This window comes from Phoca vitulina, unplaced genomic scaffold (assembly GCF_004348235.1).
Source record: "Phoca vitulina isolate PV1807 unplaced genomic scaffold, GSC_HSeal_1.0 scaffold16, whole genome shotgun sequence".
Classification (NCBI taxonomy): Eukaryota; Metazoa; Chordata; class Mammalia; order Carnivora; family Phocidae; genus Phoca; species Phoca vitulina.
This window is the reverse complement of record NW_022589719.1, coordinates 6,796,359-6,808,664: the sequence shown is the minus strand read 5'-3', so window position 1 is coordinate 6,808,664 and position 12,306 is coordinate 6,796,359. Positions and strand designations below refer to the sequence as shown.

The 12,306-nt window shown below is 37.7% G+C and overlaps 1 protein-coding gene across 1 annotated transcript in view; it reads left to right on the top strand.

The window, feature by feature from the left end:
- Nucleotides 1-12,306, top strand: part of SLC5A12 (solute carrier family 5 member 12) — a 45,381-nt gene that overhangs the window by 14,954 nt on the left and 18,121 nt on the right. The window contains exons 5-9 of the mRNA XM_032415103.1: nucleotides 174-328; nucleotides 450-590; nucleotides 5,268-5,397; nucleotides 6,656-6,744; nucleotides 10,064-10,176. Of these exons, the coding sequence (XP_032270994.1) occupies nucleotides 174-328; nucleotides 450-590; nucleotides 5,268-5,397; nucleotides 6,656-6,744; nucleotides 10,064-10,176 (628 nt within the window). The remainder of the gene's footprint in view (nucleotides 1-173; nucleotides 329-449; nucleotides 591-5,267; nucleotides 5,398-6,655; nucleotides 6,745-10,063; nucleotides 10,177-12,306) is intronic.

Below are 12,306 nucleotides of genomic sequence, written 5' to 3'. Positions count from 1 at the left end.
AAAGAAAGAAAGAAAGAAAGAAAGAAAGAAAGAAAGAAAGAAAGAAAGGAGGGAGGGAAGGAAGGAAGGAAGGAAGGAAGGAAAGAAAGATTGCATCAGCAGAGAGGTTGTAAAGAATTGGAGGACTTGCAGCCTTCCTTTCTGAGAACTCACATCTATTCTCTCCATTTCAGGGAGGATTAAAAGCAGTGGTGTGGACAGATACATTTCAGATGGTTGTCATGATTGTGGGATTTTTAACGGTTCTCATTCAAGGATCAGCTCATGCTGGAGGATTACACAATGTCATAGAGCAATCAACAAATGGATCTCGACTAAATATATTTGAGTACGTCCGATACTAGTTTTTCGTGTTTTATAAAGATTTAGCTGTATAACCTCAGCTAACTAACATAATATTTGGGCATCAAAGGAACATCTTTGTTCACTCAATTTTCTCTGCCTCATAGCTTTGATGTAGATCCTCTCAGGCGGCACACTTTTTGGACAATCTCGGTGGGAGGAACTTTTACATGGCTCGGGATCTATGGAGTTAATCAGTCCACCATACAGCGATGCATCTCTTGCAAAACAGAAAAACATGCAAAACTGTAAGTTATAAATAAACATTTCAGTTTTCTAGCCTTTATTGGATACTTATTATATGCTTCTGTGTGTGTGTGTGTGTGTGTGTGTGTGTGTGTGTCAGAGAAAAATGGAAAGTTTTATTTAACCCTCTCAGCAATTTTTTGAGGCAGGCATTACTACTCCCATCTCAGCAAGGAAGTGGGTTTGAACTTCCGTCTCTCTGCCTTTGCTCTCCTCTACACCATTTGCTGCCTGCACTTACTGAGAACTCACTAGGCGAAATTAGGTGCCCTGGGTGGCAATGCTGAGGTAAATAGCATGTTTTGCCTCCTCAGAGTTTCTGTGATGAGATAGCCCTTATGAGTGACTTGATTCAGCCTGTGGTCTCAATCAATTCAGCTTCTATTTTTCTTTGATGGCTATATCCTTAAATTTTCCAAGGAGAGGTTTAAAAGAAGGAAAGCCAAGGTAATGAGGTAAGTCACAAAGGGGCTTTTGCCAACCCAACTCCTGCCGAGCCGGCAGTCACCAGTCTTGCCAGGCGTGCTCACCCTGACAGACCCCAGCAGGGGCACAGCTTGGGAAGCCTCTTCCAAGCCCTGCAAGGCATCCCATGCTCTAGAACAGGGATTGAAGGAAGTTCTGTATTATTCTGCAGACCTGGCAGAAATAAGCTAGACATGCATCTAAAATGGACATTTTATCCTCATTGTTCTGTCCAAATTTCCAGCATCCCCAGATTTGTCGGAATGTCCTTAACTTTTCTTTGAGTGAGAAACAGCCACTGTGAATATTTCCCCAACTGATTTTAAAATACTTTCAATGCATAGGCTGAATAGAAGATAACATTGCTGGGACATGGTTCACTGTTTTGTAACTTGAATTCCAAAAGAGACTATATTTCTTATATATTTCACACACTCACAGAAGGAAGAATTGAAGGCATTATCTAGTATTCCATTAATTTGCTGATAACATATTCATATCCTATTACAATAAATAATGTTAACAAACCCTCCATACAAGATCATCACTTTATCAAATAGCTGAATTACTGGAAATGTATTTAAGATCAAGTGTGACTTTGATCTCACAATTCCTTTAAAATTAAAGTTCATTTAGGCGTACTTGGCTGGCTCAGTTGGTAGAACACGTAACTCTTGATCTTGGGGTTGCAAGTTCAAGTTCCACATTGGGTGTAGAGCTTACTTCACAAAAATAAATAGATAAAATTAAAATTCATTTAAAATTCTGCTTTAAAATAGAGTTGACTGTATCTCTAAAAGGATCTTTTGGTGAAATAAACAATAATTCTCTGCTACATCTAGATTGTTTTTAATCTTATGTATTTGTGTTATATTATTTTTTCTTGTGAACATGTCTAATTTCCCCCATTACAACAATAATAGTGTGTACTCCCGAGTGTATGCTTGTGTTTGTGTATCTTTAAGACTCATTTAGCGAGTTAGTTTAAATCAAGCAAAAGTTGATACAATTACATTCATAATAGTTGCTTGGGGTTTGGAATTTATTGCATGAGTATTTAATGGGTATGAAAACTGTCAGAAAAGGAGAGATATTCATGGAGAAAAAAATGTACACACTTTCCTAAGCATTTAGGATTGCAACTCCTGCTTCCACCCATCCCCACTTCTGTGGAAGGACCAAAGCTATGACAGGAATTTTGTGAGAATAAGGAAAGATGGAAAAATAAAAATTCTCTTTAGGAAAGACTTCCCTGAGAGAATCCAAATTGGTTTAGTTACTACAGTTCAGGAAAGAGAAATCAGTCAAAATGGCCAGTCCAGTTGAAGTGCATGCAGGTGGAAGGAAGCCTACAGTGGGGATGTGTCGTTTGTCACCCAGCTGAAGCCTCAAGGTCACTATGGGGGGCAACAGGAGGCCACTCGGAGCCAGCTACCAGTTTGCTCTCACCTAGGAGGCTGTGCAGGATGTTGATTAAATGCTCTACTTCTGTTCAATTATCTGAGAGCTTGGTGTCATTAAAACATTCCATCAGAGTTTAAGGAAAGCTCTGCTACTTGGGGAAAATACATCCTGAAACATACATAGGTGAAAATAGATCCATAACGTTCATACTGAACGTGTCCATGGGTTAAAACCAGGAGCGACTCATTATATATGCATATAATTTCATGGCCAGGAATGTGGATTATTTACTCACGAATTACTCGCATCACTGATTGATGTTAAGCTTTATTGACCTTCCTCACACCTGGAAATAATATCACCCACCATGTGATTTTAGATGTGCTCCCTGGAAGCTGACTTCACCTCCTCTTGTTTCTAGACCCCAGTTTATCTTTAAAGATTGCTGATCATAAAAGGTGCCATGAGGGTAATAGGGGCTGAGGCATGTTCTCTGGTCCCTTCCCATCTCCATCCCATCTCCTGGCTAAGACGAGCACACCCACACAAGTCACTTTTGTTCTATTCCTACTGCCTTAGTTTATTTTCCTCATTTACATCTAAAATCACTGTATTCATTTATTTCATTTCAGTGATGATCTGTTTCTAATCCCAGAATTTAACCTCCATGAGGGTGGGTTCTGTGTTGCTCACTGCCTTACCCCGGGACCTAGAAGAGCTGGTATATAGAGATGCCCGATAAATATTTTTTGAATGAATCAATGAAGTGGCTTAAGTTACAAGATTCCATAAAGAATCAAAGTCCATTTCTAATGAAAAACAAATTCACAACACAAGGACTTTAACATTCAGTACAATTTTGCCATTGGTTTCTCATTTCCCATAGTTGACTGGTAAAGCTTAAAATTGTTTTGGGTAATGTATGAATGTATGGCTATATAACCTACATCTCTTTTTACAGAATGTAACTCATTCATTCCTCATACTAGTCCCATAATAGAAGTAGAGCAGGTGTGTTAACACTCTTTTTACAGATGATATATCTGCCTCAGAATGTCACATGACTTGTCTAATATCAGATGGTTGAGGATAAAGTCTTCTGATTCACGGCCCAAAGTTCTTTTAAAAAAAATAAATGATATGAGGAGTATAATCATATTGTACTGAATTTCTACCATTCATTCATTCAATTATTTATTACCAAAAATAATTTCATGTCTGCTATGTGCCCGCACAATTCTACAGCACTGTGTTTGTTTGAGTGGGGGAAACTAATAATAAGCAAATGAATATATTATACGCTTTTAGATAATGATAAGTGCTGTAAAGATGTAGAACAGTATAAGAAGTAGAAAGAGCAGAGACGCACTGTTTCAGAAAAAGATGGTCAGGAGGGCTGTCTAGGAGGTGGCCTAAGTAAAGGTTTGAATAAAGTTGCCCAGAAGGGAGGATAGCAAGAGTACAATCAATGCAGTTAATAGGTATTGACCACCTCATATATTAATCGTATTCCCAAAAGGCTATCTTTAAATCAACCCCTCTAAACAAAAACAAACCAATACAACTCCACAAGAAACATTGTTAGAAAACTCTAAAGGAAGTAACTTCTAGGATAAGTCCCTTTTCTAATGTAAATAGTGTGAAATAGAAGCTTCCAAACGAGAGAATAATTTAACCAGATTTGCTTCATAAATGAGTAGTTTGGCTCAAGGGTTTTCTGAAAGCTAGGTACACGTGTACAGTATGGGTTTTCGGAGGCTTTGAAATTAATGTGTGTCCTTACATTTAAATGTGGATGTATCTGATTCCCTTCGAACAATGACTTGATCCAAGAAAATTCCCACTGTTGCTCTCTTGGCCCTTTGAAACTCTCCAGAATGAGGTTGTTTATAAAATTCCAGCCCACTTTCAAGTCTTCCTTGAGATTAAGAAAACTAGTGGGGTGCCTGGGTGGTGCAGTCGGTTAAGCGTCTGGCTCTTGATTTCAGCTCAGGTCATGATGTCAAGGTTGTTGAGATGAGCCCTGTGTTGAGCTCTGTGCTGGGCGTGGAGACTGCTTGGGATTCTCTCCCTTCGTTTTATTCTGCCTCCCGCCCGCACTGTCTCTAAGTAAATAAATAAAATCTTTAAAAAAAACCCCCCAAAACTAGTAATATTTTGACTTTCAAAAACCAACAATGAATACAAAATAACCATAGGAGACTGCCAAAGCACTCAAACTGGAATTAAGTGTATCTCTGTGTTGTACGAATAAAAAGAATTGCTCCCCAGAATATGGGTAAAATGACCTTAGGTTTTGCATACTTTCTATTATCTTTAAAAAAAAAAAACCCTCAACTTTAAATTTCATCTAAATCAGTCTCCAAAGTGATTATTTCCAAAATGTGTCTACTTCTACATTTATCTCATTATCCCTCTGGAAGAAAAGGTGTTAAAATGTAAGTTCACTTTTTGACAGTTATATGAATTGAGTGGGGGGAAAATCACTGTAAGTTATATAATATGAGTGATCGGTATGTGAAATTTCATCCACCACACATTGAGATTTTGCAGAAAAACTCCTGATTTCAAAAGAAAAGCCATCAAAATCTACCTCATTCAAATTTTGTCATCAGTCTAAAAGTGTAACGTTCCCAAACAAACAAACAAAAAAATTGCAAAAGTATAAAGTGTAGTGATTCTTGAAGACTGTGGAATTTTATTTTATAGCAAAAATCCCCCAAAATTTTTACCATGGATTTTTGGTGATGTCTTTATCATATGGTAATATGGTGTAGAGGCTACCAGTAGATCTTTGTGTTTTTTTCTAGAGCCTTGTATTTTAACTTGTTGGGTCTCTGGATCATTCTGGTGTGTGCTGTCTTCTCTGGCTTAATCATGTACTCCCACTTCAAAGATTGTGACCCTTGGACTTCTGGCATTATCTCAGCACCAGACCAGGTATGTGTTCCCTTGGGACCAGTGGGGAAATGGCTGAGATGAATGAGTTCATAATGAGTATTATGGTTTCTGGCCATGAATGAGTAATATGGGTTCTTCCTTTTTTTCCACCTGGATCTCAAGCCACTTCCTAAGCCTAAGAGAGTTGATTTCTTTCTTCTCCTCTTGGGTGGTATCACCACACACCAGGTTTTAAAATGGTGGAGTGACATGTAAAAAGGTATCTCACCTTGTCCATGAAGATAAGGCCAGGGGCCAGGGGTCAGGGCAAGGCTGGGGAGAGTGGAAGTTGGGCTTGAACCCATGGCTTGGTTGTCAATGAGGACTTTCAATTCTTTTTTTCTGTATGTCTCAAGGTTGATTAAAGACATTTTATTCTCAAATTGAAGAAAATTACCTTTAATTCTATAAAGCTTCTGCTCATGTCTTCTCATCATAGCTTAAACACCATCACCTCAATATACTACATTAAAAAATGAAGGGGGGAAATCGGAGGGGGAGATGAACCATGAGAGACTGTGGACTCTGAGAAACAAACTGAGGGTTCTAGAGGAGAGGGGGGTGGGGGAATGGGTCAGCCTGGTGATGGGTATTAAAGAGGGCATGTTCTGCGTGGAGCACTGGGTGTTATATGCAAACAATGACTCATGGAACACTACATCAGAAACTAATGATGTAATGTATGGTGATTAACATAACATAATAAAACAAAATTTTTTTAAAAAGTGCTTTCAAAAACTCCGTGTATGGAGGATGTGTTCAAGAGGAACCATCACTCTCTCCCCGCTCTATGTTCTACTGTCCCCTCTGTCCCAGGGGGCTCCTCTCTCACAAATCTGACTACAAGGTAGAACCATAATACCTAGATTCCCTGAAGATGAGTTTTAAGCATTTGTTGTTAGGATTTAACTGCTAACATTAAGGGTAGACAGGCAAGAAAATGGCATATATTGCAAACATAGGAGAAATAAAACAAGTTCCTGAACCTTCTAAAGTCCATCCAACCCTTTTCCCTAATATCAGCTGCCCCTGCCCACCGCTCCACCTCCCCTCCAGCTGGAGCTGGACCTCAGGTCCATGAAATCGGATTAATCATAACCTCAACTGCCAGCATGTAACAACCTGAGTCTTCGCAAACTCCTCTATTATTTTATTTTTTTGTCTTTTTTTCCCACCTCCTTTTGCTAGAAAGTGATGTTTTCACATTTCAGACTCTGCTGCTAAGGCCACTAATCCTATCTTGTTTTACCTCCTTCAGCTGATGCCATACTTCGTCATGGAGATATTTTCCACGATGCCAGGACTGCCTGGACTCTTCGTGGCTTGTGCCTTTAGCGGAACTCTGAGGTTAGTATATCGACAACTCTCCGCTCTGACGACGTGGAGGTTGATGACAGTGGTGATGGCAAGGCCAGTGAGGTGACAAGGGTGACGGTGGTCATAATCACCACTATTTACTGTGTACTTACTGTGTGTCGGCTGCCCTCATGAATGCTTCATTTGTATGTGCTCCTTTGTTGTATGAGATGGAAACTTGTGAAAGTTTATGAAGTAGTTTGGATTTGAAGATCAATAGGAAGGCATTAGAAGTGTTAACCTTAAAAATAAAAACCACCAATGATCTTACCAGCAAAAAATGGGCTTATTGGAGAATAAAAGAGAATTGCAATAAGGGACAAGTAAGTTGAGGCAAAACCATAGGTGAGTGTGAGGAACAAAGGAGAGGTCTGTCTTTTTGAGGAGAAAAGGAGTAAGTTGGGAAGGCTGTTATGAACTAAAAGACCAATTGGAGTAAACCGGGAGTTCAAAGCATGGTGGCTTTTCATTGGCTGAGTGGTTGCTGGGGGGAAAGAGGTGCTTTCCCTCTGGCTGGGATAGAGTAGTATCCAAGTACAAGGTCAAGTCTATGTAAGGTCTAGTCCCTCTCTTCCTGATGGGTCTGCAGTAGAAGTGGTAAGGCATGATTTTGTGGTAGGGCATGATTTTGTGAGGAGAAAAAGAGTAAATGGCTCTTAGATTTTACCATTAAATGTGATATCAAGTTTTAATTTGAAAGATATTATTTACATTTAAGAATACTTATTTAAGGGGCGCCAGGGTGGCTCAGTCAGTTAAGGGTCCCACTCTTGGTTTCGGCTCAGGTCGTGATCTAAGGGTCCTGAGATGGAGCCCTGTGTTGGGCTGTGCACTTAGTACAGAGTCTGCTTGAGATTCTCTCTCTCTCTCTCCTGCCCCTCCTGCTTGTGCTCCCACTCTCTCTCTCTAAAATAAATAAATCTTAAAAAAAAGAATATTCATTTAAGTTAATAAATCGTAAAAAAGAACAAAACGCATATACTTATTCTACTTTTAGGAAAGTTTTTATTGGAGATATTGAATTTTATTAAATTTTTGGCATTTTTGAAGTGTTTTTTTAACTTTTGGCATATTGATATGTTGACATATATCCAAATTAGCAATATCCTTGAATTCATATAATGACTTGAACTTGCTTCTGGTGTAATTCTGATTTAGTTTACTACTGAATTATTTTTGCTAATATTCTTTTTAGGATTTTGCTTCAGTAACACAAAGTGTTATTATTCCGTGGTGTTGAGATTAAGATCTCAGGGAAACTTGGGACAGAAAAAATGAGCACCAGAGATCAGTCACAAAGAAGGGTGGCACTCTAGCTTTTATTTTGTCCCTCTCTATAGAGCTTTACTTATGCATCTTTTTCTCTTATTCTAAGGCTGAGTCTCTCCAGATTAAAGAACATGTAGTTGTCAACAGATAATTCCCCCATAAGAGAATGGATGGCTCTTATGGTCTCAAGTCCAAAACTTCTAAGAGAGGGACACAGTGGACACTACGTGCTATAGAGAGATTTCTTCTGCTACAGCCTTAAGTCAGATGTTGAGTTGAGAAAGGAAAAGACAGGAATAGGGATACAATAAATAGATAGTGGTTGAGGGATAGAAAAATTAAAAAGAAAGATTTCTACCATCTTAAAGAAGCTTTAGAATCTGAGAAATTGGCATATGGATAATATACCTGATTAAAAAGGCAACGCAGCAGAGGTTCTATATGGGCCAAATTCAGCGTTTTGCTTCCTCTCTCTCAAAGGATTTGAGAGTCAATCCTAATATTTGAGACTTTCAGATGATGTATTTTGAGACAAAACTGTTGGGAATGTGGACTCTTTTTATTTGGACACCTACTTTCCTTATTTGACTTTCATGGAGCTGCAGATAGAAGGGGAGTCTGGCAAGAAACACGCACCATGCATTGATTCTCAGGAAAAAGGGAATGTATCTCAAAGTACTTACAGTTTCAATTCCCTAGAAATGGGTTTTAGGAAATTTCTACTTGCTGTATCTGCCTCTTAGGAAAGGAACTTTTAATTTTGCATGTGATGGACCTGGAACTATTCCAACTAAAGTAAGCTACAGCTAAAATTAATGGTACCATTATCCTGCATTTCAGAAAAAAGAAAAAGTTTGAATTTTCTCCCATGCTGTTGGCACAGCTCTAGCTTGTCTTCAGATGAGCACTGGAGGATAATAAAACAATTAGCTACTGAGTATCAGTGGAAAATTTACAGATGGCCAGATTTTGTTCATCAGCTGGTTTCTTTTCCAGAACTTTTGTTTGTGGTTGTGATTTTGCATAACATGAATTTAACACTGTTATCTATTCTACTAGCTAAAATATTCCTGGTCTGTATGAGGAATTAAATAAGCTTTCATGCTATTCTGAAAAGAAAACCTCAACGTCCAGGTTCTCTGTCATCAAAGTGAGTTTTTGGGCCATAAGACTGGACTCTGGTTGAAAAGTCAGAGAGAATATCAAATCTTTATGTAGTTTTAGTCTTTGCCCATTTTCCATCCTATCTTTTGCTCCGTTCTCCCTTACTGATTGCATTCTTACCACCCTGGGGGCTTCAGGTTGTTGAACGCAATAAGCTTTCCAGCTAGAGGCATTTAAATGTAATTTTCCCTTTGCTCTAGAACCTCTTTTTTCCCAATTTGCATCGGTCCTTTCAGTGTCTATCTTAATCATCATTTCCCAAGGGAAGAATCCCCTAACTTCAAATCAGCTTAGGATCCTGCAAGGCATATTTTCGTAGCACCTTATTTTCCTTCCTAACAACTGGGATCAATTGTGTAATTGGTTGTTGAATGTCTGTGTTGCAGAGTATAAGGTCTATGTTTTTCTGGTTCACCATTGTATGCCTAGTACCTAGAATGAAGAGATGCATAAATGGTATGAATGGAGGAATGAATGAATGAATGAATGACTAATGAGTGGCAAACTGTACTGATTCCTGGATTAGGATAGTCACTGCTTCAAGTCCAACCTAAATACACACACACATACACACACAACTTTTTACTGCCTGCTAATTCATTTAATGTCTTGTTCAGGGGCATTGGTAGGTATTAGAGCATGAACATCAAGCTTCTTCACTAGAGTTTGAAGAAATCAAAGAGCACAAAGCACAAAGGCAGCTTTGAAGAGTGAGTAGGCAGGCCATGTAGCCCACCTGAAGTCCCAGAAGAAGGACATATGTCTGCATCTGTTTTTTGTTTCTAGAGCCCTGCCTTGTCTGTTTGCCCTGACTGATGGGGCAGGCTGGTCAGCTTTGTTTAGCCTGGACTATGTTCTCGCTTCTCTCTCCCTGTAGCACCGTGGCTGCCAGCATCAATGCCTTAGCAACGGTGACCTTTGAGGACTTTGTCAAGAGCTGTTTTCCCCATCTCTCCGACAAGCTGAGCACCTGGATCAGTAAAGGCTTATGTAGGTAGAGCCACTGCATCTTCTACTCCATGTCATGAAATGTGAATATGGTACGTGCTACTCAGGACTCACAGGCACAAATGCACACCGAGTGTATGAGGAATTTCGCATAAGGATTCACACTTCCAAAGATATCAGGAGGGTAACAGGGAAGAATTACCAGCTAGCTTACCTTTCACCAACCTTCTATTCGACACTCTTCTGTACTCACCCCACACTCTAGATTCATCACTTCAACATCTCTTGCATATGTCTTGCTTTGACCATATTCATCCCTCTACATGGGAAGATGTTCTGCTCACTATGGCCAGTCACTTTGTCTAATAAAGTCAAATGATTTCTTTTTCTTTTTTATAATTTTTATTTATTTGTTTATTTACTTATTTATGTATTTATTTTTAGTATAGTTGACACACAGTGTTACATTAGCTTCAGGTGTACAACTTGGGGGTTTGACAAGTTTATACATTATGCCAAATTCTTTTCTAAAGAATTTTTTATTACCAAACTCCTGGTAACCTCACTTCAAGGAATAATTGCTCCTTGCTTAATCACACAGTTGCATATTATGTTTATGCTCACTGTAGCACTTATCATATTGAATTATAGTTTTACAGAGTTTACTTCTTTTTCAGTATAAACAAATTATATGTTTATTCACTTATTAAAAAAAATGTAGGTAATTGGAGAAAATATATGTACTTTTTAAACAAAATTATGCCTAATTTTGTTCTGGTTGGTTCTTTTTCCTAGGATAGTGTAGCAAGCATTTTCCTGTGTCATTTATGCATTATTTGAAAACATGGTTTTTGAATATTTGCTCGATAGTCTACAAAATGGCTTACTTTTTTATTTTTATATTGTTACTTTTTAGAATCTTTTTTCATTTTTTGTAACATTGTGATGATACCCATATACATTAATCTTTGATGGCATCCATAATTTTTTTCCTTAGTAAAAACCCCCAACAGAAAATTACCAGATCGGGGCGCCTGGGTGGCTCAGTCGGTTAAGCGACTGCCTTTAGCTCAGGTCATGGTCCTGGAGTCCCGGGATCGAGTCCCATATTGGGCTCCCTGCTCAGCAGGGAGTCTGCTTCTCCCTCTGACCCTTCCCCCTCTCATGTGCTCTCTCTCTCTCTCATTCTCGCTCTCTCAAATAAATAAATAAATAAAATCTTTAAAGAAAAAAAAAAAAGAAAATTACCAGATCAAATAATACAAATTCACTGACAGTTCTGGATATATATTATGAAAAATATTTCCAGCGTGGTCCAATTAATAATATTTATGTGTGGCAGCAGTGAGTAGTGACATATTTCTCTGTGCACTTGACATTAGTATTTTTAAAAATTGGCCAAATTCATGGGCAAAATAACATCACATTTTGCTTTAATTTACATTTTTTGATTTATAGTGAATTTTGAACATTTTTCAGATGATGAATAACCACTTGTATTTTTTGTGAAAATCTATGCTTTCTGTTTGTCGATGAGATATTAGAAATTTTGCCTGTAAAATCTCTTCATGTATAAAGGAAATGTGACCTTTGTATATTGCAGAATGTCCCCCAGATTTTTTAAAATACATTTTTGATGTACAGAAATTATAATTACATATTTGATCAAATATGTGTATCATTTCTTTTACTATTTTATCTATTTCTTTATGCTTACAAATTTCTTCCCATTCAAAACCCATTTATAGATTTCCTTATTTTTTCTAGATTGTAAATGATTTTATATTTCACATTTAATATTAAATGTATTCAAATCATTTGACTTATGATTTATGAAGAGGATCTAAATTGTTTTTTTTACCTATGTCAGCCAATTTTCTAAGCATCATTAATCCGATAATCTTCACTGGTTGTTAATATTTCAGTGATGATAATATACAATATAAGATTCTTTCATCTGTAAGGATTTAAGGATCTTATATACTATTTTCATTAAATTGAATTACCAATTGCAGGACAAATACCATCTTGTTGTATATTATAGCTTTATAGTGTTTTATTTAAAATATCTGCTAGAGCAAATTCTGTCACTTTTCTTTTAGTTTAAAATTAAATTTTTTTTCTATTGTTGCTCTTTACTTTTTTCCTGCAAAAACAAACTTTGGGTTATAC